This window comes from Anser anser (assembly GCF_964211835.1).
Source record: "Anser anser genome assembly, chromosome: 3".
NCBI classification, from domain to species: domain Eukaryota; kingdom Metazoa; phylum Chordata; class Aves; order Anseriformes; family Anatidae; genus Anser; species Anser anser.
The window spans coordinates 103,724,288-103,752,103 of record NC_139722.1 but is presented as its reverse complement, the minus strand read 5'-3'; the positions used below and the strand labels follow the sequence as shown (position 1 = coordinate 103,752,103).

The window sequence follows — 27,816 nt, the reverse complement described above, 5'->3', positions numbered from 1 at the left end:
TAATAAAGCGTCCTGTTTGGCATTCACTCTTTCAAGAAATACCAGCTGGAAATTAAGTGAGTACAACTTTATGTTTCTTCTTTCATCCAAGGGCTTCAGAACACTTTATAAGCGTGACTTTATAAAATCTCTTCAGCAGCATTCCTGGGCAATCAGCAGGTGGATATGAAGCTGCCTCGAAGGAAGGTAAACCCCCGGGCAGCACGGGCAGCTTCACGCCACACAACCTAGGAAACCGGCGGCAGGCCAGCAAGCACCTGTGGACGGTGGGCTCCTCAACGTGCCCCTGAGGTTCGGGAGGAAGCGGAGTCGTTTGCTTTTCTCTCGTGTTTGGTTCTCCCCGCGGTGTTTCCATTCAACACAGGGCACGGACAGCGAGTGCCTTCTGTGTTTCGGTGAGAAACGTGACCAAGGCTTCCGCGAAGCGCTGTAACGAGGGCTGCTGGCACTGGGGACAGAGGCGCGGGGCTGTCCCCTGGTGCAGCACGGGGCTAGGTAGCAGGGTTACTGTGAGCAGCGCCCCACGGCCACGGGGGCGGGCGGCTGACGGCAGCCACGGCCGCCCGCCTCCCTCCTTCCCCTCAGGTGCCGCGGGGGGGCGGCCGCTGGCGGCGGGCGGGGCGGGCCCGGAAGATCCGGGTCGGAGGGGACGGGAAGTCGGGACGTGGCCGCCGCAGCGGAGCCGGAGGATGGCGGCGGCGCTGGGCTCGGGCCGCCTGGAGGTGTCCGTGGACGGGCTCACGCTGAGCCCCAACGCCGAGGCGCCGCCGCCCTGCGAAGCGAGGCCGGGGCAGGGCGACCCGGCCGCGGGGAGGAGCCGAGCGGGGCCCGGCTGCCAGGGCCAGGCGGAGGCCGGCGGGGAGGCGGCGGCGGAGGAGACGGCGCTGAGCCCGGAGCGGCGCTGGGGCTTCGCGCTGGAGGAGCTGTACGGGCTGGCGCTGCGCTTCTTCAAGGGTAGGCGCCGGGAAGGGAGGCGGGGGCCGGCCCCGGGCCGCTCGGAGCCGGGCGGAGCCGCGGGCTCCCGGGGGGCGCGGGGCGGGCGGCGCCGGGCTGAGGTGCTGGGGTTCGTGCCGCCCGGATTAAACACGGCGCAAAAAGCGAGCCCAGCGCCCAGGTTTGTCCCCGCGGGGAGCTGGAGGCACCTCGCCACGCGCAGCTCCGTCCCTCGGAAGGCAGTTGTGCGGTGGTTGGGGGGGAGAGGCGCTGGCTGCCTGGGGAAGGGCAGAGGGGAGCGGCGTGCCCGCGGTAAAGACGGTTTTACCCTGTGCTTGTGAAGGCTGGTCGGGTGGCGGTCTGGTGTGGGGTGGCCCACGGCAGAGCTGCGAGTGTAGCAGCAGGTGGAAAGCTGGGAGGACGGTCGTCTTTTTTCGTCACTCTGGTTGACTTACACCCCGATAGCTGTTAGCATGTGAAGCTATAAGCAGCGTTCTGCGGCCTGGCCCTGTTCTTATTTACTTTCACAAAGCATTTAAATCCTAATATAGATGTATTTTTTTTTTTTTTGGTAAGAATCTCTGAATCCTAAAGGTCTCGGTTTTCTGTGTCAGAAGCTGCTGCCGCCCCGTATCAGGCAGGGAGCGCTGTAATTTCTGTCTCTTGCCGCTCTGTACAACAAGCTGCTTGGGAGGGTTTTAGTTTCTTAATGAGTGTTTGTTCTTAAAACGTGATGCAGAAAAATGGTTCTGCAGTAGCAAATCCCTCATCTCAGTCAGCTGTGATTTCATTTTGTCTTCGGCTTAATAATCTGCTGAAACCGGTATCGACAGTATAGAAATTCCGTGCTGTGCTTGGGCTTACCTGGTGTATGTCTGTTACGTCTCATCTCTTACTACTCACCCTTTGCATTTAACTCCTTTTGAATGGCGAGAATTCATGTTTCTAGGTTATAGGTCATTGTGGCGCGTTTCATTTTGTCTCAGTTTCTTTGTTGCCTTCCTTTTGTTAAAAGCGCATCTGCAATTTATTGCTGCTCTTTAGCCCTCCGCAGCTCCTTGCAGTGCGCAGTTCTGTTCATAAGAGAACTTCCCGCCTTGTATGAAGCTGTCAGACTTTCCAACTGAAGACCATGCTCCTCTGGCCTTATGGCTAGAATAAGTCATGCGGAGTCATCGCATCTATCTTCACGTGTACTTTTTTTTTTGCTGAAACTGGTGTAACACGAGGGTTTTTATTTATAGATGTGATGATGAGCTACAGGAGCTTATAATACTCAGATTACTGATTCTGCTAGCTCGTTCTATATCTGTATGACTCCAAAAGTAATTGGCCTTGTTTCCGAATTATTTTGGTTTATCCGCTGTCAAAACAGCGGTGGGAGTGGGCAGCCTTGTGGATGCTGAGGAACAAATACAGATTCCTGCTTTACTTCAGAAAGGAACACGCTCGGGATCTGAAGGCTGCCGTGTGTCGACAGGGATGAATTCTGCATGCTTGTTTTCTGATCGTTCTTCTACGCCGTATTGATACGGAGGTGGTGGTGGGGAAATCTTTGAAAAACCTGATCCGTCTTAAAGCTGTTTGGTACCAGTGCTTCAGTGTATGATATTAACGTACCATACAGCTACTGTGAGGCAAGCTGGTGACTAAAGGCAGCCCGCGGGGAGGTTGGTGTCTGGGTTAACTGCGGCTGTTGGGGTGGGGGGAGCTTGAGCGGGGGGGATACCAAGGAAGTTGCTGGATGTCAAAGGTAAGTGGTGATCGCCAGTTCAGTAGCTTTTTCTCTGCTTCAGCATATAGACTGAGTTCTCTGGTTGTAACTCGTAATGCACTCTCTTCCTAGAAAGTTGATTTTGATCAAAACGCTTCAGAGTTAAGTATTACAATGGCTGCTAATGCTTGTCTGTGGTGGCATATTGCAGAATTGCTCAGAGCCAAGACGGCAGGGTGGGAGTGCGTGTAAACACAGTGAAAAACACAACTGAAAATAGGCTAGGATATTAAAGAGCCTTGAAAGCTACTTTAGTCTGTCTCTGATAAAGGAAGACAGAGGAGTGTCTCTGACAGCTGCTTTTGCTTGTGGAACTGGGAACTGTCAGTGCAGGTGATCTGTTCAAGGTGTTAGCTGTCCCCTGCTGTAGGAGGGGGTAACTCACATAGCTCTGCCAGCAAATCTCTTCTGGTATCAGCCTGGCTTTACAATTTTCTGTATCATGTGATTGAAATGCCATTTTACTCAGCCTTCAATATATGACAGTCCCTGTAGTGCGCATGCATTGTCTGAAGTGACTTGCAGTGCTGCATATCTGGGCAGACTGTACAAACCATGCCACTTTGCAGTGTAAAAGCTCTCCTGGTGCCGTAAGTACTCCAACTTTGTTTGACTACTCCAAGTTATTTCCTCTTATCCTAACAGGAGTGCATCTTCAACTCAGCAATATAGCATTCAAAATGAATTTTGACCTCATTTTTGGTGTGCTAATTTGATGGCATGGTTGTAGTTCATTAGTTAAGTAGATTCTTGCCTAAAAAAAAAAAAAGGAAAAACCCTATAATATATCTACATTTTTTTATAAAGTTAAGCTTCGATCAGATTTAATAGGAAGGATTGATTGGTAACGCTCCAGTTGATGCAGAGCATCTTCAGGAAAAAAAGAATTACAAGTGTAAGAGGTGGAATCACTGCCTGCAGACCAAAGTAAGCAGTTCTCATGTTTCTTGGTTTTAGTCTTGCTCATTAAAACATTGCAAATGAATAGCATTGACATATGTGATACTGGCTTTTAAAAGCTACAAGGTGACAAACGACACTTCAGACTGTTTCCTTGTTTGCCTGGGACTGAGTGCCCTTCTGTGGGAATTAAGCATTTCGGGTGAGTGCAGTAGATGAGCTGGAGTGGAAGTTGCAGCAGATTGTGCAGTGTTCCTTACAGGAAGAAAAAATCTGAAGTTGGAAAGTACACTGCATGATGCAGTATTTTCTGAAGCATATTTGTTAAGCTCCCTGGAGCCTGAATTTGTGGTTTTATACGAGTTCATTCCAGTAGCACAGTGCCATATAGCAACATAAATCTCCATTATGTGCTTTTCATTAGTAGTTATTGGGATGACTTCATCTTTTGGTGTATGCAAATACAAACGGTGGTGTTCAAGCCCCTGTCAACTACCTGTACTGTAAGGAATGTCCTTGGCTTCCCATGCGCTGTTATTCAGGAATATTCAGCTGAGTGTATCTATCCCCTCCGGTCTCCCCACCTATTCCTGTGCACATCGTCCGGATTTCTTATTGTGTCCCTTAGAGCTGTTTGATATTCCTAAGTTCCCTGTCAGCTGCGTAAGATCCATGGGTAATACCTACTTGAATGATAGTGTCATGGATACGTGAATGAATTTGGCACTTCTGCTTATCTGCACTCACTAAGACTCTTTTTTGGCACGTTTAACTCTGCAGATGGCTTCAGCTCCTCTGGTCCAGGTCAACTTGCAGCACTTCTAAATCTTCAGGGTAATTGTACAGCATGGTTTCTGCCTAAGAATTCAACTGAAAAATGGCTAGCGTATGACTACTCTCTCTTGACTGGCTCCAAATACTTTGAGAGTTTGCTTCTGATCTGTATTATCTACAAGTTGCTGAATGCCTGCCTCTTTATTTCTTTGGTCTGTTTTCATCTCTTATTTAGCTTGTTCGTTCTTCTTCCCTTGGGTTCCTGTTCTTCGTAAATGCAGATTTTTGCCTTCCCTTGTTAGGCCTTCAGGTCTGACTTCTCAGTTCTGTGAAAATGCAGGTGTGCTGCGCTCAGCTGCCCAAGGAAATCATCTCTTTTTCTGCTTTAACCCTGCTCAAAAGTGAATACAAATGCTTGTGTCAGCTGGCTTAGGCATCAGTCCAGCAGAGTGAGCAGCAGCGTTTCTGGCAGACCCGTACAGGTACACAGGTTGTGCAAGGTAAGTGGTGCTGCAGCGACCCCTCGAGTGGCATGCCTCTCGCAGAAGCCTAGCAACAGCTTCACTTCGGTACCCTTTGCGAACTGACTTGGTTTTAAGCATGTAGCCCTGGGGTACTAAGTGTGATTTCCAAGTGTCTGCTGTTTATAAAGGTTAATGGAAGTGCAAAGCGCTTGGAACTCAGGAAAAGCCAACGGGCTCCTTGGGTGTCTGGGTGGTAAGACCTGAGACCAGGGAGAGAGCTTACCTCTGCTGGCTTCATTGCAAAAAGTGCTGTATACTCGGGGGTGGAGCTGCAGGACGTGGTAGTTGGCATCTTTTAAGGATCACAGGCTTGCTGGGGTGGGAAGGGACCTCCAGGACTTGGCAAGAGCAGCCTTCTCTGGACTGTGTCCGTCTGGATTTTGAATATCCCCAAGAATGAAGGCTCCGCAGCCTCTGCGGGCAACTTGTGCCTGTGGCTGATCACTCGCCCAGCAAAGAGGGTGGAAAAAGGTCCCCTCTTACACTTAAGTCGAATGTCCTGTATTTCAATTTGTTTGCTGTCTCTTGTCGTTTCACTGGGTACCACCGGGTAGAGTCTGGGTCACTCTTTACCTGATGGGATTAGAGGGGGGGTGCATTTTCAGGAATAGACACTTCTGTGCACAAAGCCTTCTGTTTTTTGAAGCTGGAATAGATATTTGCTGAAAGATTCTGTGATGCGGGGAAAAAAACGAATAATTTTAGATTCTGAAAGAGTGAAGTTAACCTCTAGGAATGGGTAAGAAGTGATTAAATGTCCGCCTTCCTAATTTGATTCAGGCTTAAAAGCTAATGGTATGTGCACAGTTGTTCTGTGTGATGTTTTAGCTGAATAAATCCAGTAAGAATAAGTCCAGTAACATAGTAAACTTTGTCAAGAAAAAAAAAATCTTGCTGTGATATGCAAACGCTTTTCCTCTGGGGTTGTCTCTGATTCTCAGTTTTCAGAAATACCGACTGATAGCAGTGTTTTCAGCAAGCCCCGGGGAGGGGTTTTCCCTCCCCTTCTGTTCTGAGATTTTTCTTTTCCTGTTAATGATTCTGTTTACGATCATCAGCTGAGCAGTTTCTTAGTGTGTCAGCTTGAATGTCTGAGAATGAGTTGAACTGTTCGGTTCTGGGCTCTGGGCAGCTTGGTCCGAAGTGACCTTTATGGTAAAGGAGAGCTGGAAATCAGTGGCAGCCGTGCTGTGACTCCCGACTGAGTGCAGAGCAGTTACGTGTTTCACGTGACTGTGCTACTGTTGTTTACCTTCGATAACAGCTTCCTCGTTTCAGTCCTTCCCAAAAGAGGTGATGCTTATTCGTTTGGGTTTCCTGCTCAAGAAAAGGGTCTTTTTTTTGCCAAGTAATTGCATATAGGGGTGTCTGTTTCTTAGACTTGTCTTGACAGTTTGTTAAATGGGCTGAGGCAAGTCCTAGTCGACTAATTCAAGTGTTGTTTTAAATCAATGCAACTTCTTCTCACCAGTAAATGGCATGATGGGATCTAACCAGGTGTGCTTTGGAAGGTGTTGGTGTGGAGCCCCTGGAACTGTGATACTGTTTTGGTTTATGCTGCCTGTATCTTACGGCCAGAGCTCTCTATACGCACTGATGCTGGTTAAGTCACCTCTAAAATTTCTCACTGTGAGGAATTATTCCAGCTGCCTGGGCAAAGTGCAGCAATCAAACTGCCTCAAGGAAAACTTTCCCATAGTTACAATTTTTCTCACTCCAGTCTTTCTTGCCTTTAACCTTGCTTGTTCTGCATTCACCAGTGTGAAGAGTACGGAAGAAGAGCTATTTATAAAGTTAACCTCACATCTTTCTGTAGAAAATCCCTCCTATCCACATTACAATACACTTGGCAGACATGTTTGAAATGAAGTTAAGCTTTCAGGTATTTTGGCAATATAGGTCCATATGGTATGATGGTCATTAATTAACATAAATATTTGTGATAACTTACTAGCTAAGATTCACTCTAGATAGCATGATAAAAACACTTCAGAGTTAAGTTTCAGCAGCTGAAGTTAGATGTGTTTCTTCTGGACAAATTGTTTTACTTGAATCGACTTCAGTTGTCAAACCTTTAATGACTTGTCTTCGTCTCCTTTTCTTAGAGAAGAGGTTGTGATTGTTTATACAAAATACTCTGCTGTCTTGTGCTTAACGAATTAATCACAACAGTGAAACTTTCTCTTCCTCTACAGAAAAAGATGGCAAAGCCTTTCATCCAACATACGAAGAAAAACTCAAACTTGTGGCGCTGCACAAGCAGGTTCTGCTGGGACCTTACAACCCTGACACTTGCCCTGAAGTTGGATTCTTTGATGTGCTGGGGAATGATAGAAGGTAAAAGGCCTGTTGCCTTCCTTGATCATAACTCTGCTTTTCCTGCCTGAAGTAAATGCCACCAAATTTCGACAATAAGTATGTGGGTTGCCTCAATATGGGTGGATGGTAGTGGAATGTGAGAGCAGCCTTTTCAAATACATCTTAGAAATATGAGTCACTGTTTAGTAAAGGAGTTATCAGGCGATTACTGAGTTTTTTTTAAGCCACACTGGGAGAAGCTCTTGTGCTGAGGTCCGGTTTCTCATAGCAGTTTAAAGCCTGTCAGCTCTGCATTAACGTGCAGGCCCAAGTTTCCTCCTCCTAATTTCACATCAGGGCTGCAACAGTCCAAGTCTTTTGCCAGTGGTAACAGCATTTGCCATAACGTTCCTGTTAATACTAAGGATAATTTCTGAAATAAGATACATGTTGCATTCAGTCTAGTAAATTTAGGTGAGGTCAGGGCAGTCTCTGCCTGCAGTTTTCTTGTTGTTTGATGCTGTTTCTGGTGGAGAAGGGCAGTCCTGTGTTGTACTTTGCCTCTCAGAGCTGGACCCAGTGCACTGTTTTTGCTCAAAGAGATGTAGCCATTCTTTAGAAAGAAGCAAGCTGTTGCATTCAATTAGGTTGAGAACTTTAATCAATGGTTGTTACTGTGTTTGCTCATCTGGGAAAGTGTACACATTTTTTCCACAAGCTAGAGTGGAAGGAGGATGAAAATAAAAGATTCATCTTCCAGTTTACTTGTGCCTTGGAAGTTTTTGGACACTATTTAGAATTCCAAGTAGGGTTGGCTGATGGTATGTATTAGATTTCATATAAGCACTAGGATATGTCTGTTTGAAATGGTTGTTCAGGTAGAAGAGAGCACTGAAATCTGCAGGTTTAAGATCTGTTTCGAGGGAAAAGTTGTTGATTCTCTTAAATGCCACATACTAAACTTTGGTCCTCGGTCTCCCAACTGTTTTTCCTTTTCTGTGTTTTCTGAGTTCACTGCTGACTTGCAAAGAGTTGAGCCACCTGTTCATCTTTTCTCTGCCCTTCTCTTACCCCCCCAGGAAGGAATGGGCTGCCCTTGGAAACATGTCAAAACAAGAAGCTATGACAGAATTTGTTAAGCTCCTAAATAGGTGCTGCCACTTGTTCTCAACGTATGTTACTTCACACAAGATAGAAAAAGAAGAACAAGAAAAGAAAAGGTAATGTTTTTCACTGCTGCATCTAGCTTAGGTTGATGAAATCACTTCGGGAAGAGAAATGCTTGAAGTTTGGGTGGCTGTTGGTAACCAGTTGCTCTCGAAGTCTTTGTACGTTGCCAGCAATTAATGATTTTTTTCTCAGGTGAATATAACTAGAACATAAGATTTTTTTTAAATGTGGTGATGCTGTGATCTCTTCAAGAAATATGCACTTCACAAAATATCTGCTCTGGTACGTCAGTATATTAAACGTATAGAAAATGAAATTTTTAGATACTTGAAACTCTTATCAAGTTGCTAACCCATACTAAAAGAAAGGATGTCCTGTACTATTCTTTATAAATCATGTGATCATTAAATAGTAGTATCTCTGTGATTATTGAACATATATTACAACTTGGAAGCCTTGAAGACTTCTTCCAGATGCTTTTTCTACAGTTCTTTGCTACAGGTCATATAATAATAGCTTAGAGTGGATATCAAATTAAAATACACAATTTACGTTTGTCATACTGCGTAGTGCAGTAAGACCAAACAGTAAGGTTTTCTTTTGGTATGCAATAAGACACTTCTCCAGTCAAGTTGAAGTGGGAGATGATGCCAAATGAAAAGCTTTTTTTGGGGTAGGCAAAAGGCAGGTTACAGCATGCTGAAAATAGCTCATCCTAGGGTTGTAGAAATATTTCAATATCTTATTGAGTGGATGTTGCAGAAGAGAAGAAGAAGAACGAAGGCGCCGTGAAGAAGAGGAGCGTGAGCGTTTACAAAAAGAAGAAGAAAAACGTAGGCGAGAGGAAGAAGAGAGACTGAGAAGAGAAGAAGAAGAGAGAAGGAGAATAGAGGAGGAACGGCTTCGGATGGAACAACAAAAGTGAGTAGCTGAAGTAAACGACACTTGAAAGAAGGTAACTGTCTTACATTTGAGACAATTCTATCTAACCATTTAAATAGTTATGCTAGCATTGAATACCTGAAGTTCCAGACCACTGTAGTCTAGCAGTGACACTTGCAGTTCTTAGTGAAGAGGGATACAGTCTGCAGAGAATAACTATCCCAACATGTTATTGTATGCAGTCTTCTCAGCTAAAATTGCCAGAGAGATCTTGTTTGAAGAGAATCTCTGGAGATCTGTGTGTTCAAGGACTGCATGCACCTCATGAAATGTGTTAGAGGAGGGCAAGAAAGAAGGATAGGAAGGAAAGAACTATTAAGTTTGCATGATACTTTTATCTTCCTCTGAAGTATCAATATCTGGTCATTGATGAATGTAACACGTGAGGAAAAAATGAATCCTGGGTCTAGGTGGTAGTTCTTACTATACAATTTCTGCCCCTCTTTTGGAGAGGGGAGGAAAACTGAGCCTGTGCTTGATGAACCCATGTGTTTCTCCTGAAGTTTCAGCAGTTCAGTTTGTTGGAGATGCAGATGCCCTATTTGGCAGCTTTTTTCTGTTTGTGAATTAGGCCACGGTCAGTCATGCTTTCATATGGTTGCACAGTGTCTTGGGAAATTAAGGTGGTAATATGAAGTGTTTTTAGATTTAACAAAAAATATTGACATGCAGTACCACAGTGGGCCTGTTCTTACTACTGTTTGTAGAAGGGCTACTAGGATGGTTTCTGCATGTTTTCTGGAGGAAGAAGATGTGTTTTTTTGAGAAATTTGTTGGTTGTTTGAGAAATTTAGTAATATGTTTTTCTAGCACTACCTCTTTATTGGACTATATATTATTATATACATTATATATATATAATACTATTATATATTATATATTATTGGACTATATATTGGACTATAGATAGAGAATTCTCTAAGAGCTCTTGATTTTTTTTTAACACTTGATGTTGTCAAAATATTAGGTAGAAACTGTTGCTCGGTCTTATATTCTCAGCATATTTTTAGACAAAACTCACGTTTGCATATACCTCTGGGCTCTGCTGTATTATGTAGATTTGTTTCATTTTTTTTTGCAGAAATTGAATTAGATGTCACTTAAATAACCTAAGTACAGGAATTTCCCAATGACCTCAGCTGTTTGTAATCTTCATGCTCTCTTCCCACTAATGTAGGCAACAGATCATGGCAGCACTGAACTCCCAGACCGCCATGCAGTTCCAGCAGTACGCAGCCCAGCAGTATCCGGGCAACTATGAACAGCAGCAGATCCTAATTCGACAGCTTCAAGAACAGCATTATCAACAATACATGCAACAGTTGTATCAAGTCCAGCTTGCACAGCAACAGGTATGACAGACCAGCTGAGAAACTTGGATTTTGTGTTATAATCTCTTTGGGAGATGTTAACTTGCCTACTTTTATCTCCTTGAAAAGCTAATTGCTAGAAGGAGGAGAAAGAGTGTTCTAGTGACTAATGCTGCTTCAGTTCCAAACACCAAAGCCTCTCTGTCTTTTCAAGTAGTTTTCTGAAGCAGCCATTAGTTAAGAAAATTCTAAGCAGCATCTATTAACCACTTTGATGCAATTCCTGGAAACAAAATGTTAAGTGCTTTGCTGCAGCATCTATTTTATGGCCAGTTATATGGGGGTACGCACCAGTGCAGTGAGTATGAACAACCCTGTTCAAGTGCTTCTCGATATATGTATCACACCTGAGGACCTGCAGAGCAGCAGGCTTTGGTTGGCAATGTTTCTAGTCGAACACGCACGTAGCACAGTCACACCACTACTGGGTTTGAGATTGTTCCTTTTTGTCAACTTATAGCAGTATCCGCTTACAGCAGTACTGACTTCTCTCCCCTCTTGCATCTTGTCTGACATAAGTGTCTAAGAAGTTGTTTGGTTGCCTGCAATAGCCTGCTTGTGGTCTGGGTGGAAGGAGACCATGTTTCTGGTAGCAGTGGGTGGGAGAAGGACCTTGCTTCTGCACAAAGACTTTGTGTGTGGGCTTCAAAGGCTACTCCTCTGTTTGGAGGAATGTTGCATCTCTGGAAAACGTGCTGTGTTCTCTGAAGCTTGTTTTGAAAGTTCAGGGTAAGTGTCTTAAACAGATGTAAAACAGGCTTCAGACTCCAGCATGTCTGACCTCGATGGGCAGGATCTGAATCTTAAATAACCTGTATCTGCCAGCTTGAGATCTGTTATCCTTGAGCTGAAGGTAAAATCCAGTGGCTAATTTCCTGTGAAGACATTTGTATTTTGAAGAGTCCAATGCTCTCAGCTAAGAGCTGTTCACGGAAGGAGCAGAACCGAAGTGGTACAGGAAAGTCAGGGGCTTTCTGCCCTTTTATAGTTGCTCTTCAGGCTTAATGCCACCTTGACACCAAAGCATTGGTACCGTAGTGGTAAGTGAAAGCTACGGTCTCATCAGTCTTGTTCTCGATGCCTTCTGTAATTGATACCGCTCCCTTGAGACTGAGGTGTCTGAAGAGATGCTGCCAATTTTCCTTGAAGAAAACTTTCCTTGCCAGCATTCTTCCTTGCAATTATGGCTGCCTGTTTTCAACACAGAGAAGACTAATGCCCACTGAGATCCAGGGCAAAACAGTCTTTCCTTTGTAGTGGCTTACAAAATAATATATCTGCCAGGCAATGAAGTTCATCTTTCAAATCAATACTTGGACATCACTGCTGGAGGAAAAAATGAAAACGAAGCAATAACGGAGCTAAGATTATCTAATCCTGCTTAAATGTTCCTGAAGACTCAGGTAGCCTACGTAACACTTTTGACGAGTACTTTCCTTTTGGATGCCTGTTACCTCAGTCACCTTGGAACTTAATGCAGTTTAAAAGTACTGTTGTGTCACGATTGCTTCTGGTTGATCTTCTGATACGATTAATTTCACAAAGGCTGTATACAGTACCTTATAAAAAGTTCCTCACCACTTTCCGTTGAAATGGAGCTTTGGTAGTGAACCTGGACAGAATCTGTATGATTGCTAAAATCTGGAATCTAACTAATATTTGACTATCACTAGGTGATATGGACTTCCCTGATAGTAAGTACATGAAATTCTCACTGGTTAATGTGTGCTGTTTCTGGTGTTTCGTGTCAAGCTTCCTACTGGGGAGGAAAGGACATTTGGTGACTCCATTTATATCTTCTACTGCAAAAGGGAGGCTTTTTGTTGTTGTTGTTTGTTTTTTCTTCACTTAATTTCTTTCATTTTAGGCAGCCTTACAAAAACAGCAGGAGGCAGTCGTGGCAGCAGCAGGGACACCTCTGACCACTGCATCAAAGGTGAATACACCTGCCCAAGGGGATATCCCATCCATTAACGGGCAAGCCAGTACGCATGCAGACAGCCCTGAAAAAGAGCTGGATCCAGAGGCTTTGGAGGAAGCACTGGAGAATGGACCAAAAGGTAGGATTAGCTACATCACTTAATAAAAGATAAATCACAAAAGCCCTCATTAGGATTTAGATGTCTTAGGTATGATTACTGTGGCTCTTTGCTTGGCTTCATTGAGCTATGCAAGGGCTAGGTTTGATTTCTGGGTCTAGTTTTTCTCAAGGGAGAACACTGCACAGGCAGAGGATGTTTTGGGGGAGGACAGAGGAAGCAGCAAAAGCATTTCCAGCAAAGTGGATGGGATACAGAATCTTCTTTCACTCTTGACTTAGTCTGTTTTATTGCATGAGTTCTAGCAGAAAGCTGTTTTGTGCAAAAGTGTATTCAAATGTCAAAACTGAGCATTTATTTAGTCTTGGGGATTCAAAGAAAGTTGTCTTATTCTCTGTTACTACTGCCCTTCCTGTGGTTTAGCCTTGTTCTGTGTGCAATTCAGGCTGCAGTCCCCTTGCATCTCCCACCTTCCTCCAGCTGCTTCTAGGAAGCTGCGGAAGTAGAGCAGGAATAGTAGCCTCCCAGCAGATCTTCCATCACTGGTATTTCTGGGTGTTGTCCTCTTTACATTCATCCACAATCAGCAGTCTTCAAGACCTGCTTGGATCTCAGTAAGAAACCCGTACTAGTGCAGTCCCTGTCTGAACAGAAGCAGCTCTGATGGTCCTCAAGTGCACCTAAAGCAGACTTCAGCATGCTACATACGTTACTGAAACAAAGCTTAACTGGGATATCTTTCCCCTGTCTAGATTCTGTTCCAGTGATAGCTGCTCCATCCATGTGGACACGACCCCAGATAAAAGACTTCAAAGAAAAAATCCGTCAGGATGCAGACTCTGTGATCACAGTGGGCCGAGGAGAAGTGGTTACAGTTAGAGTACCAACTCACGAAGAGGGGTCTTACCTCTTTTGGGAGTTTGCTACAGACAATTATGATATTGGTTTTGGGGTGTATTTTGAATGGACAGACTCCCCTAATACTGCAGTCAGTGTGCATGTCAGTGAATCCAGTGATGATGAGGATGAAGAGGAAGGTAAGCACGCTTATTTATACTAAATTCAAGTCTTGTAGAACTTGTGATGCAGGAAAACCCCGCTGACCGTCTTATGCCATTTCCTAGATCCCCAGTGTCTACAGTGCGTGGCTTCCATCTAGCTGGCATCTTGTGTGCAATTTTAAATAGAAAGTAAAATTCTGACAGTAACATCAGATGCTGCATTTGATCAATGATAGGTTAAAATAGTTGAGGGTGAGGGAAATCCTTCTCTTATGTATTACTTGTAACTTAGTGTGCCCTCTTGTCCAATTCAGCTATCGAGTAGGCTAGATTGAAACCCATGCTATAGTACAGCATAGCAGATCTGCACATTGAAACCTTAAGAAAAGTCCTGCCCCTCTGTTCATGAGCTCTTTCTAAGGAGGAAACTTCCTTGAGGCTTCAGAATAGCTTAGAAGAGCAGTTCCTTATATTGTCCAAGACCCAGGTCTTAGCCTTTACCTACAGGGGAGCCTGGTATGCCATCAGAAAAAAAGACAATGTTTTGAAACCGTCATGCAAAAAACATTGTGCAACTTGCTTAGAAGGAACTGCTCTGACATAGGAAGCAGAAGCTTTTTGGACATTACTGCTAAATAATCAGTAGCAAGTGTGTCAGAAGGTCAGTAGCAGTCAGTCAACGTGGGGGTAATATCTTAAAACTAGAGCTTGACATCTTTACAAGCTGACACAGCTGTGTTGGAGATACATGTAGAAGGTTTTTATATCAAAGTGTAAATCTTGTGATTAAAGCAATGTCTATATTGAACCAGAGTCAAACTTGCCTTTCATCCAGTGCAGTATTGCAATGGTAAACTGATGATTGTTTTCTTGAAGAGGTAGTAATTGATGCTTTTTCAATGAAGGAGCATAACACACAAACCTATGCGTACTGTTCCTCTTCCCTTTGAATGCTTTAGCCGCAGCCTTGGTATGAACCTCAGCCCATCAGATTTCTAAACTAACAAAGTAGTGTCTTGTCTGCTGCAAAACTAAGATCTGACTCCTATTTCTAAAGTAGTCATCCTTGTTAACCGTTGCTTTTTTTTTTCTTCTTACAGAAAATACTAGCAGTGAAGAAAAAGCCAAAAAGAATGCCAACAAGCCTCAGCTAGATGAAATAGTGCCTGTGTACAGACGAGACTGTCATGAAGAAGTGTATGCTGGCAGCCACCAGTACCCAGGGAGAGGAGTTTATCTCCTTAAATTTGACAACTCCTACTCTCTATGGCGGTCAAAAACAGTTTACTACAGAGTTTATTATACTAGATAAAGGTGTGGCTGTATTTGAGGCTGGGCTGTGCAGAAGATGTCATTTTATTTGGAATTTTCTTCAAGCATAATGGATCCTTTTGAGTCTGTGTTTTACCCTGTCTGTATCTGTATGGTTTGTGTGAACTTGCCCAAGCAGACACTGGGATCTTCCTGCTCCATGACACTAATGCATATTGCATTGGGCTTAACACAGGATCTCCCCAGCCATTTTGGGTATTGAAGTTAACCAATGGAAATCATTGGATCCAGTGCTTAAGGTCACATCAGCTGCATTTGTTCAAGCCTCATGTAAAAAGGGGGAAGGAAGTTGCTGGTTCACTGGCTGAGTGATCTGATGTTTCCAGGTCTGTATGCTTTGAATACCTTGTTAACAGTTAATTTAAAGGTCCCATCAATAGCTGGTAGATTTGGATGCAGTTTGCTGTGTAGCGAGTTTCTCTTAACTGTAATCGAATGTCAGATTTTTACACCATTAAAACTTGAAAATTTAAGTTGATGCAGTTTAGAAACAAGTTGTCTCAATTCTGTCCTCATCAAAGAAGAAACGTTCAGTTCCTTAAACTAGTGTAGTAGTTTAGGCAAGGATGAACAGCATCATGGAAGTACAGCAAGTAACCTCTTCTGAAGACATAAACTGAAACACAATTGAGAACATAGGTAACAAGTAGAACCTTAATCTCTGCCCTGCTGCTAATCCTAGAACAAAAGTCATTTCTGGAGGCAACTGACCTTGATCCAGGGTGCAAACAATTTCTAAGTTTGGGTTTTTAACGGGGTAGGTTTAAAAAAAAAAAAATCTGCACAACTTCCTGGTTTGTCTGTTTTTTTCTAAAGCCAGAAAGAAGCATGTCGTGCATCTGAAGAACAGTAACGTTGCTTTACTGAAGTGTAGGAATTAACGTGCACTAATTATGGAAATCACTGCCAGTCCCTTTTAATCTGAACTGGTGGTACTTGTGTGCAAACTTTCTGCTTTGATCTGTAACTGCAGAAAGCCAGAATGCACATAAATATTTAATAGTGTATCTTTAATCTCAAGTTCATATGGCTTGTATGGTTCGGTTGGGGCATTTCAGATTTTGTGTAGCTGAACAATGCAGGTGGCTACTTGACTTGAGGATGCAGTAAACACTCTCCTTGGAGCCTTGCACCCAGGGGGTCATGCGTTACAATGATGACTTGTGGAAGTGCGCTCTGCATGGGTAATGCACTTTGTTACTGAAAGGAATTGGTTACTTTGGGTCTGTCAGATCAGTTTTTGCAGTAAGATTTCCATTGATTAGCTGTAGCATGTACAATTCCACAGCAAATGATGTTGAGTTTGGGGGATTTGTCTGAATGATCAGTTTGTACATACATGATACTTTACTTTACTCACACCAACCATGGAGATACTTCTCCTAGAGTGCTTAATTTGTCATCTTGCATTTGGTTCTGCAACACCATACCAGCTTTTAGCTAGTTAGTGCTGCTTTATCCAAAAACACTGTACAATGTTCTGCTCTTGTGTACATACAGTATATAAACCATGAATTTAGTACCTTGCTTTTAAAGAAAAACTGTATTTAATGTAAAAAAAAAAAACTTTTAAAAAGGCAGGCACTAATATATTTCTTCTAGTCTTCAATTTAGATTTTTGTCCATACAAAACTGTTATGACATTTTCCTCTAAGAATATCTGTTCTTGGAAGTGGTGTTTGTTGCTTTAAATGGCAGCACTTACTGTCATGTCTCGATGTTAAACTTTTACGTTTTTTCAGACTTTTTTATTGCCTCTGGCTGTTGATTAGTGCAGTACAAGTGCAATTTCAAGATACCCTGAGATAGTATTTAATCCTAATTAAAATACATTTATCTGTAATACTGTTGGCTTCTTATTAATTTGGGAACCTTGGCATTGCTATGCATTTTAGCTGAATAGCCATAAGCTTGTCATCTTCCCTTTCAATTTTAAAGTCAGTTCCATGCTAACACTGGTTTTAGCAGCCTAATCAGTTGGGCCAGAAGCTCTCTACAAGAAATGTTTCGAGCTTGTTTGGTAGATGGCATCATCCATACTGGAAGAGCCCAGCTTGAACAGCATAATCACTTGGCTTTGAAAGCAATCTTCCGTGTCAGAAAAGGTTGGATGCAGGCAGCCAAAAGCCGTGAGTTGTTTTCTGCCTGGGAGAAACGTGCCTGCCTTTGCCCCTGAGGTTTAATGAGCCAAGCCCAGCTTCAAGCAGCAATGTGAGCTGGCTACGTGGTCCTGAAGAGCCTGAAGATCCAGCAGCAGTGAACTGGCTCTAAGTTACTCAGCCAAGTACTCCTGGCAGCAGCTGCATCACTCACATAACTTTGTTTGCATATTTTCAATGGGACCTGCTAGTTAGTGCTGGTTTGTACAAGATCTGGGTGCTGCAGTAATGGGTGCCTGAGGTTGAGCTGTGGGCTCCTGGCATGGCTCTTGGCCCAAAGAGCAGGAGACAGGTATCACTGTGCATCATCTTGGTTCTCCTCCTCAGTCCATAAAGCCAAGTTACGATAAGGTTGGCCCAAATCACCCTGTGCTGTGCTGCTATCTACTACTAAGAAGTGTTTTACCTTGGAGCTGAGGCCAGGAGAGGGTTTCTTACAAGTTCAGTGTTTCAGGTCCTATGGGCCTCATCTATGCCCATAGACAGCAGCATCTCTAGCTTGTGGTTCAGGACTTCACCTGGGGAGCAGAAGTCTCTTTAGTGAGAACAAAAGTAAGTGTTGTGCTGTTGGGGGATGCTGAAAAATAAGTTCAAATTGCCGTTTATTAGTCTGGTTCTGTTACGGATTAGTTTCATGTGAATCTTGAAAGTGCTCTGAAAACCAAAGTAATTACAACAGCAAGTCTACCCCAAACTGACTTTTACATGTCACATGCATGTATAAACCTTCCTTTCTCTAATTAAACGTGAAGCACTGTACTTCTCCCAGCTCACTTAAGGTAGCTCCCTTCCACAAGAGCATTATCACAAACATTTTTTTTTTTTCTGAAATCGCCTGGGTCACTTGCAATATAGCTCAGTGATGCAATGTAGACTGACAAAGCTAGATTCCAAATGCACTGCTCTTTTGAGGAATATTAAACAATCTGATGGACAAATGGGGCCTGTACAAGCAGTCATTAGAAATGATACTGTTCTCAAACCCACTGTTCATGTGGGGATGTTGCTTGTGCTGCCTCTTGAGGCAGTTGCATGGGAGACATGGCAACATCTTCCTCACTTCTGATCTCACAGAAGGTTTAGTACAAGTGAAATAACTTGCTAATTAAGGTGCTTGGCTGCTGTGTGATATCCTTGCTTGCCTTGGCTATCCTCTTCGTCACCCCCCCATACCCTGCCTTGGCTTTTAACACTGTGCCTTCTACTTTGCTTTGTAAGTTGCAGGTTCGATGCTGTGTGATTTACAGCAGCTGCATGCAGCCTGTGAGGTAACTGCAGTGTGAAGGGCAGGGGGTCATGAAGTCGCTAATCTGTTGTCAAAGGAGGCCGTAAAGAATAGTTCAGCCATTTAACCACCTCCTACTTACGCAGTTGCTCTAGAAATTACAAGAGTAGGTTTCATGGAACTGTTGAGTGTAAAGATATAAAGCAGCCATCCTTTATCCGTGTGCTGTGTGTTCTTCTCCAAACCGAGTAACAGCTCAGTGGATTTGTTAGCCCTACGAATCTAAAACAGCATCATGAGGGCTGCTTTCTGACAGCTCAGTACTGTCTTCTTTCTAGCATCACATCCTGCGCTCCCAGTCCTCTTCCCATCCATTAGTGCACTTGCAGGGAAAAGACTGTACAGAGAAGCTGAAAAAAGCCCCCTTGAGCTGTCAAACCCCTCCCAGCCTGTTTCACTCACGTTCCTGGCTTCTGGGTTCATGTCCTGTAGCTTCTGCCCTTTCTTAAGCTCATCAGCCATTTGCTGCACTCACGTGTTACTGGGATGGGGCCAGCACCTTCCGTACACATGGCACTGCTCAAAGGCACTGCTTAGATCGAGAGCCCAGCTAAAATGCATGTACACGCAGTCATGTAAATCGTAGTTCTGTTCTGCTTGCACTGGGCTAAGGTGTGCCAGCAGTGCTAGTACCAAAAGCTGGGTTAACAGGGCAGGTTACAAATGTGAGCTATGTGCTTCTGGATCCGTTGTTTTAAATAAAAGTATTAATAGGCAAAAAAAAAAAATAACCTCCCATTGCAGCTGCATCTTCTGGTACCACACAGTGGAAGATTAAGCAGAGCATGAAATTTTATCCCTGGTCTTTCTCCAAATAGCAGTCATCTCAGACCTGCTGATTGCAAACTGAAAGCCTTTCAAAGGTGTCAGGTTCACAGAAACAATGTCAGCTTGACTTAAGTGTATTAAAACATCTGGATTAGTGATACTATGCATGTAAAGCTATCTTGTGGTGTCCTACGAGGGAATCGCAAGGAATGAGGAAAAAAAGATGCTACTTGTTCTCTGTAACCAGTTCTGTTCCTGGCCCCTGGCCTTTTCACCTTCCCATTTTATGTCATCTTCATTGTACCAAGCCAGGGGAAGGAGAGTGAGAGCCTTGCTCTCGTTAACCAGCTCCTTCGTGCTGACCTGATGATCACACCAATACCTTGTTTCAGCCTACACTTGTCCTCGCTAATTCACTGTTGAATCAGAGAGTCCTTGGTGTTGGCCGTCAAGTGTTTAGATGAGTGCTGTTGCCATGCACCAGTTTCCTAACGGTAAACGCATCTAATGATCATTTTAGTTGAACTTAATCTCTGCCTAGGGTTGAAGATGAGGCAGCGACAAAAGGCACAAAAGACCATGAGAAGCGGGGGTTGGTTTGGAAGAGGAGGTCCTGCTGCTGCTTTGCGTCCTGGTGGCTGAAGCTTCCGAATTTTCAAGTGTCAGTAGTGGCTGAAACCCAAGCCTTGTCACCACACGAGGCTGACCTTGTGATCCAGAGCCAGATTTTGGTGTTAGGAGAATCTGAAACCATGCTGCCAAGAGTGACCACTCCTCTGCATCTGCTTAGGGTCAGAGAAAGAGAGAGGTGCCTTCTGCGGCAGCACGAGCAAACTTTGGCCATGTTATTCTCCTGCCTGGCACGGGGTGTGCACTCACAGTCCGTGCATAACATTGGGCCCCAGCCTTGTGGCTCCCTGAGACCCCTGAGGCACCGCGGGACAAGCCTTGTTCCCACAGTGATGGACCTGTGCGTGTCGCTGCTGCTGGCAAAGAAACGGAGGGGACGAGGCAAGGCACACACAGGGTGGGGTTGTCCCTGATACAGACCATTATTGTGACTTCCTTGGCTACAAACAGAATCAATCAATCAATCAGCATCTTTCACAGAACCACAGAATGGCTGAGGTTGGGAAGGGACCTCTGGAGGTCACCTGGTCCAGCCACCTCACCCCTTCCCACCCCCACAACTCGAGCACAGACAAGCAGAGCAGGTTGCCCAGGACAACCTCCAGGTGACTTTTGAAACTCTCCAAGGACAGAGACTCCACAAACTCTCTGGGCAATCCATGCCACGGCTCTGTCACCAGCACGATAAAGAAGTGCTTCCTGATATTTGGATGAGCCCTCTCGTGTGCCAGTCTCTGCCCATTGCCTCTTCTCCTCAGCACCGGGCAGCACTAAAAGGAGCCTGGCTCCATCCTCTATGCACCTATACATCAGGTATTTATACACATTGCTAAGAGTCCCTCCTAAGCCTCCTCTTTTCCAGGCTGAAGAGTCCCAGCCCTCTCAGCCTCTCCCCACAGGACAGGTGCTCCGGTACCTTGATCACCTTGGTGGCCCTCTTAGCTGGACTCTTTCCAGTATGTCCAGGTCCCTCTTGTACTGGGGGACCCAGAACTGGCCACAGTACTTCAGCTGTGGCCTCACCGGTGCTGAGCAGAGCAGAAGGATCTCTCGACCTGCTGGCGAGACTTTACCTACCGCAGCCAAAGGTACCGGTGGCCTGCTTTACGGCAAGGGCCCGTTGCTGCCTCGTGTTCAGCTCGGCGTCCACCAGGACTCCCAGGTCCTTCTCTGCAGAGCTGTTTAATAGCTGAGCAGCCCCCAGCACGTCCTGGTGCCATTCCTCCCCAGGTGCAGGGCTCCGCACTTCTTGCTGCCCTTGGGGAGATTCGTGCCAGCCCACCCCTCCAGCCTGTGGTGCTCCGTCTGGATGGCAGCGAGGCCTCCCGGCCAGTCAGCCCCCCCCCAGCTCCATGTCCCAGTGCCTCACAGGGAGCAGCTGCGGCTGTGCCGTTAGGTGGGGCTGTGGCTGAAGAATCAGGATTTGGGAATTAGTTTCAGAGCCAGCAGCCTGCCCGGTCAGGGGGCAGTGGGGACGGCTTGGCCGCCCCCTGCCTTGGGCTCCCCACCTGCATGGCAGGAGGGATGGCGCCTGCACAGCCCTCGGAAAGCTGCGGTGGGGGTGTTACCACATCGCCAGTGACCCTAACACAAACAAACAACAACAAAAACAACAAAAAAGAGGAGCCAGAGACTGAGGATCCTGGTTGCACCTCAGCCCAGTATTTTTTCTGTGACCAAGTACTGGGTTATAAGCCATAAACCGACCTTCTCCATGCCATGAGGCTGCCAAACTCACCCCTCTAGATTTTCACGCCTTACTGTAAACACAAAACAAGTGTTTTTTTGTCCCAGCACTTTCCTCCCCTAAGGACTCAAGTGCACAGGAGTCACTGCTGCCTTCCTGCTCCCACAGCTGCTTCTTTTTGTGGCATAATAAATAAATAACCCTTCCTCCTCATTATTTTTTTTCTTACTGATGCATAGTGCTTATTAGGTAATTCAGGATGAGTGGGACAGTCTCAAAAAGCAGTCATACATCAGCCGTGGCATTTTGTTTGAGGCTCCAGCCTCCCCCCAGCGTGCTTGGGCATGGGGGGATTGCTGAAGCACCAGCAAGCCCACAAAGTTATTTTAAGTACTTTCTTTTTTTTTTTCTCCTCACCGACTGTTTAATTCCAAACAAAGGAAACAACAGGAAAAGCCACAATGCTGTCAGAAACAGGCAGGATTTTGTCAGCACTCCCCAGCTGCCACCTCCCGTTATTTCTGCAGATAAATCCCTGCAGATAAGCCTCGGGGAGGAAGGCGCAAGGCCCTTGTCCTGCCCCAAACCCACCGTGCTCCCCGCTGCTGGAGAGGGCAGCGGAGGACACGCTCTAGAGCAAGGGATGTGCTGTCCCAGCAGGAATCCCAGAGCCACCGGTGAGCCCGGCCACAGGCAAGCAGGAAAAACAATAGGAAGCTGAGACAAAGGCTTTTCACCGTGTCTCCAAGCTGCTTTCCGCAGGGGAAGCCAGGGGACATTTTCCAGGCGCTGCCGGGCTGGGGCTGGACAGAGCCGGGGCTCCGGGCACTTCCCAGAGGACAGCCAGCATCCTCGCCACAGCCGTCCTCATCCCCAGAGCTTAGCACCACAGAAGGCAGCTCGTGAGGAGGGAAGGCGACCCACCTGCAGGTACCACGGCCCAGGCAATAGCTGGGAGGCAGACGGTGAGGTGTCACCATGAGGAGGTGTCAGGAGACTTGCACCACACAGGTCTGGTCCCCCACTGAGGCCCACCTGTCTGCTGTGAGATGAGGCCCATCCCCAGTGTCACATCAAAGCAGGGGGAAAGAGATGCGATAACTCACCTAAATCCACAGTGAAAACCCACAGCAGCCTGGGCCTCCATCGTACCTCGACACGTGGAGAGGCAGGAAGTGGCAGGAGCACCTGGGAGAAGGTTTTCCATGGGTGACACCTGGAGATGGTCTGGGAGGAGCTGGTGGCCTTCATGAGCTCCAGGTGATGGCGGCTCCTGCTCAAGGCTGTTCAGCTGAAGGCCCCGTTGGGATGATTGAATATTTTCAAATGTATTTTCAACCTGTTTCCGGATCCGAGCTGCTGGGATGAGCAGCAGCCAACTGTGGGCCAGCATGCTGCCTTCAGGGCATGGGGACTTCCCACACATGAAAGGTGGTGTGCCAATAAAAGGGTGTGAGAAGACACACTATTAACCGTGTTCTGTGTTTCTATCAGACTTTATCAGTGCAGCCACTTGCCAACACACTACGGCCCCTGACATGGGATTAACCCTTTCATTATTTTCTTCTTCATACATTTGGCAGTAGGCAGTTAGCACATGTAGGTGCAAGCACCCACTTAGACAGCCCCATGTTGTTTTGTTAAGCATGCTTCTACATGGATTTCTCTGCCACCCCCCCCCCCCCGAGGTGTAGCAAGAGGAGCTGATGAATTTATTGGAATTATTTATATCACCCTCTTCCCTCACATAAGAGCTAAATATACAGCCAGGGCAAGAAGCACCAACACGTCCACCTTCCTGGAGTTACTTCAGTCCCACTGCAGAACACCAAAATATTAACAAGCCGTAAGGCAATCATAGTTAATGCTTTAGCTAGTTAAAAAGGTTTTTTGGCAGCATTAGTTTATCAGGATTGTGACAAGGTTATATGCACAGTTAGAAAACTATCTCATTAGAGCTGTCACTGTGCAAATGCTTGGCCATGCATTACTGTAACAGCATAACGCAACAGGGCTGGTCTCAGTGGGGAATCATCCCCGTGTTGCAGCTGGAGGGTCTCAAATTCACAGATGCTGAGACAGGACTTAGGGAAAGGGAAATCTGCTCTCCTGTAGAAATTTCAGACTCAACTGGGCAATGTGAGGGCAGCTGACCCCGGGCAGGATGCGGGCTGTTTGCTCGCTAAATGTGCGGTATGGTACGTATGAGATGCACGGTGATGAGACGGGCTGCATTGTAAATTTTCCCCATTTCTTTCATGCAATGAGCAGCAAAGAGGCTGAGCGTGTTTAAGTCCCATTTCTGACTGTAAAAATGCAACTGACCTCAGACGTACAGATCCTCCCCGACCTATAGCCTCCCACACCACCCGAGGCACCTAGCCATACATCCAAGAGAGAAAAGGTGAACCACAACCAAAAGCCACCTCTTCCTGGCCCTGGGGGTTTCAGTGACCAAATAATACCTCTACATTTCAGAAGGACAGCTAGTAGCTTATTTCAAGCCCCATTGCCACTGCTTTTGCCCCTGTGGCCAGCTTCTCTCCCAGCACCCTCACCAGCACCTTCCCCTCCCCGTCCCCAGCCCACCCTGCTGTCCCCAGCGGGGCACCCACCTCTGTGTGGGGATGCTCTGCCCCCAGGAGGCAAGCAGAAGGGGGACTAGAGACCTGGCGTGAACTATGACAGTGTTGTTACAGCTGCGACACCTGGTTATTAAAGAGAGGCAGGGAGAGTTTGCATCTTTTATAGGAACAATTTATAGTGCTGGGAACATTGGCTTACAGCATGGGAAGCCTTTCATGGAAGAACGTATGTGCGTTCTCTTAGCTGATGTCCATTTAAAGAGATGTATTTCTATGGGATAATGAGGAGCAGAAGCACAAAACCCCTAAAATAGGCACTACTGCGCATCTTTCTGATACAAATTCTGTCCCCCCTGCGTCTCTGCCACATTTCTCATCTTCCCCCGTCAGCCTCTGCATGCTTATGTTCAGGTTAAACAAAACACAAAGTGGCAGGGCATTTCACAGCCCAAGGGACAGGAAAACACCTAGGGAACACCCCAACTGCAACCCAGGAAAATTACTGGTGGGAGAGGTGATGGGTGCTAATGCAAAGCCTGACGGGCTGTCAGGCAGACAGCCAAGTGAGCAAACACAGATGGGTGAAAAGGAACGACATCTCCTCGCCAAAATCCATCCCCATGTGGACGACCAGCAGCTGCTACAGGAACGATGTGGGGCGGGCAGAGGGGAGGCAGGGATGCCCCCAGGAGACACGGATGAGACATCCAGCGGCTGCTCCAACAGTCCTGCAACAGCACCTAACTGAACTGAGGAGCTTTCCCCAAGTCTGCCTCACCAAGCGATGTAGTGGGGTGTTTTTTTGTTTTATTTTTTTGTTTTGTTTAAGCCCAGGCCAATGTCCGCACTTTGTGGACCAGCCCTGCCTGTCGCTGCCCATCCCATCCCGTCAGGAGCTGGCATCCCTGACCCAGAGCACACCGAGTGCCACATCCGCTCTCTCTGACACAAAAGACTTGGCACGCTCCCACTCAGGCCAGCCAAATATTATTTCTGTTGATGTGTTTCAGGCATGCCAACCAGAAACCACAGCCTCCAGCCTCATTTTCCTTTGCCAGGACTCAGAGGCAGGAAGGGCTCCAGGTCTTGTGGTGCTGGACAGCCCTGGTGAGCTTTGCCTGCTCGGCAGACCCCCTCGCTTTCTCCCACCCTACCCAAAATCTCCTCTTTTCCAGCCCTGGCTGCCAGTTTGCCTCTGTCCCGCAGTGCCTGACACCACTCACCTTTCCCAGGCCAGGCTGGGTGCTGAGATGGCCACTTCCCCCGGCAGTGCTGCCAGACTGACAAGCTCCTGTGACAGCCCGACGCAGCTCCAGGTGTTCAGCACTTCTGGAAATTTAACTGCACAGGCTAAAATTACCTTTTTTTTCCCCCCGTGTGTAAGCATCCCATTTCCTCTCTTCACTGACACCATGCCCTGAGCAAATCTCCTCCTAGACAAGCCCTTTACCCCCAGTGCTTTTTGTCTTTTTGCTAGAGGAACGAAAAAATGGCAAAAAATGCCCCAGTGCACACAGCACAGCCTACCTGACCTCCTCACTGAATCGCTCCGTACCTCTGCTCCCAGAATAGATGCGTAATGGGCAGGAGCAATTTTCAACTACTTTAGCAAAGTAATCGATCAAAGAGGCATTTTCCCCTTTTTTCTCCTTGCGAAACGTTTGTCCTTTCCCTGCAACACAGAGATCCAGGAATGAACTGAAGCTGAGGGCAGTGCTGCCCCCATAGCTGGGCTGTGGGTCCAGCCCCGTGCCCCCAGCGGTGCTGCACAACGGCACAGCCCTGCTGACTGAGGCATCAATCACCTGCAAAAGGCATCGCACAGCACGGTTCAGCTGCTGCCCCAAGGAGTGTTCTTTGAATTTCTCAGCTGCCGAGAGAAGAAAATCAGCCCAGTGAAGTTTGTTCCTGTGCAAAATGTGAACTTCTTGCCTGACGCAGCCCCGAGACGATGCTTGCCACGAGCATCCTGTTGCAGAGACCGTTGTGCTGTGGATGAAAGGAATTTCTCCTTACGAAGCACACAGGTTAATTGGGTCTGGTAAGTGATGGATTTATTCCGTAGCAGCCTGAAAAGTGCACTATCACCCTCCCATTTTCTGTCCCCGGATGCTCACAGCTGAGCAGCGCCAGGGTGAAGCCAGCACCACAGCTTGCTGCAGCTCAGCTCTCCTGCTTGCCCCCAGGTGTGGTTCTGACTGATGCCTTCCCTTCTTGTACGTACGCAGACACCATCCATGCACTCGAGGCGGCTTAAATAGGAACGGGAGGGATTAGCTGACCAAATGCTTTCACGAGTGGGCTCAGGGGGGTGGTTAACCTGGCGCAGAGGAAGGATGATCACTGAGTAACAGGGCTGAAAATAGGGGAAATCAGCTCAGTTTCCAGCGCTCTGCTCCTCTCTCAGATGGAAAAGAGCAGGTCACCTCCTCTTGGCAGCGCACAGCCAGCTCCAGTGGAATTTGAAGTCTCCCCCACTCGTTGTATCACACAGCATCATCAAGGTTGGAAGAGACCTCCAAGATCACCCGGTCCAACCATCCCCTTACTACCAATGCCACCCACAATGTCAGCATGTTTTCCCACCGCTGATGCCCACGTGCAGGGGCAAAGGAAGGACACGGAACTGGACCAAGAGGCACGACTCTTCTTAGGGCTGTATTTCTACCACAGCCACGTTGTTTAGCCTTGGAGAACAGCAGCAACAGCAGGTAATGAGCTTATCATGAAAACCGAGCTGCTTCTGTGAGAAATAAATACAAAGAACAGAGAGGTTAAAGTGGCTGGCTTGGATGTGACAGAGCCAAGCAATCCCCAAATTTCCAGCAGACCCTTGCAGTATTTTTTGGGTGGCTCCAAGGCATCCTTTCAGCCCTCTCCACCCCTGCAGCTGAAGTCAGCCTCACACACGCTCACGTAACCTGGGAGGCACCGTTTGTGCAATACATCCACCGTCTCCAGAACAGCTGCAAATGCTGAATTTGCAGGCTGGCGTTGCAAATGCAGAAGGTTTGCAAGGGCATTACCATCTGTTAGGAAGGAGAGGAAATCATTGCATCTTGCTTCTTTCGCTTTTCAGCTTTTTCGGACTGGATCCTAAACATCTGCTCAACACACCAGCCAAGCAGGGGCACGCTCCGCTCATGGTTTATGGCAGAGCAAGTCCTGAGCCATGGCCAAGGGAAGTCTGGCTTTGATACACGGCCTGGGGGCATGCACATGGCTCTGCCTTCAGCAGCCAGGCAGAAAAATGAAAGCAGCTACAGGAAACAGGGGGAGGCAGGTCCCACACAGCACCTACAGAGCAGCTGAGACAGGCAGACAGCTCCATCTTGCCCAAACCAAAGGCTAGTGCCATCGAGGTAGGAGATCCACCTATCATGGCACCAGGCAGCTGACCTCATGTAGCAAAAAGTAATGATAAATAGATGGTAAATGGCTCACTGCATGCTGATTTCCCATGAGAATCAATTAACTGTAGTTAAAACATATATGTTTAATGTAATAGCCTTCAACTATCGCTGGCTGATGGCTGTCATGAAGTAGAGACATAATCCGCAGCCAAAGATGTGAGTTTCTCACTTAAAAACCCATTTTGGCTGCTGACATCAGCGCCGTGTGGCTCTGTATCCAGCAGAGCTGCAG

General features: G+C 46.5%; 1 protein-coding gene across 1 annotated transcript; it reads left to right on the top strand.

The window, feature by feature from the left end:
* Window positions 1-629: 629 nt before the first annotated feature.
* On the top strand, window positions 630-16,900 carry ACBD3 (acyl-CoA binding domain containing 3). Its single transcript, XM_083831219.1, has 8 exons — window positions 630-954; window positions 7,101-7,242; window positions 8,283-8,423; window positions 9,136-9,294; window positions 10,493-10,667; window positions 12,553-12,745; window positions 13,477-13,761; window positions 14,826-16,900. Exons 1-8 carry the CDS (start codon window positions 690-692, stop codon window positions 15,035-15,037), a joined length of 1,572 nt encoding a protein of 523 aa, XP_083687345.1. The 5' UTR covers window positions 630-689; the 3' UTR covers window positions 15,038-16,900.
* Window positions 16,901-27,816: the final 10,916 nt, after the last annotated feature.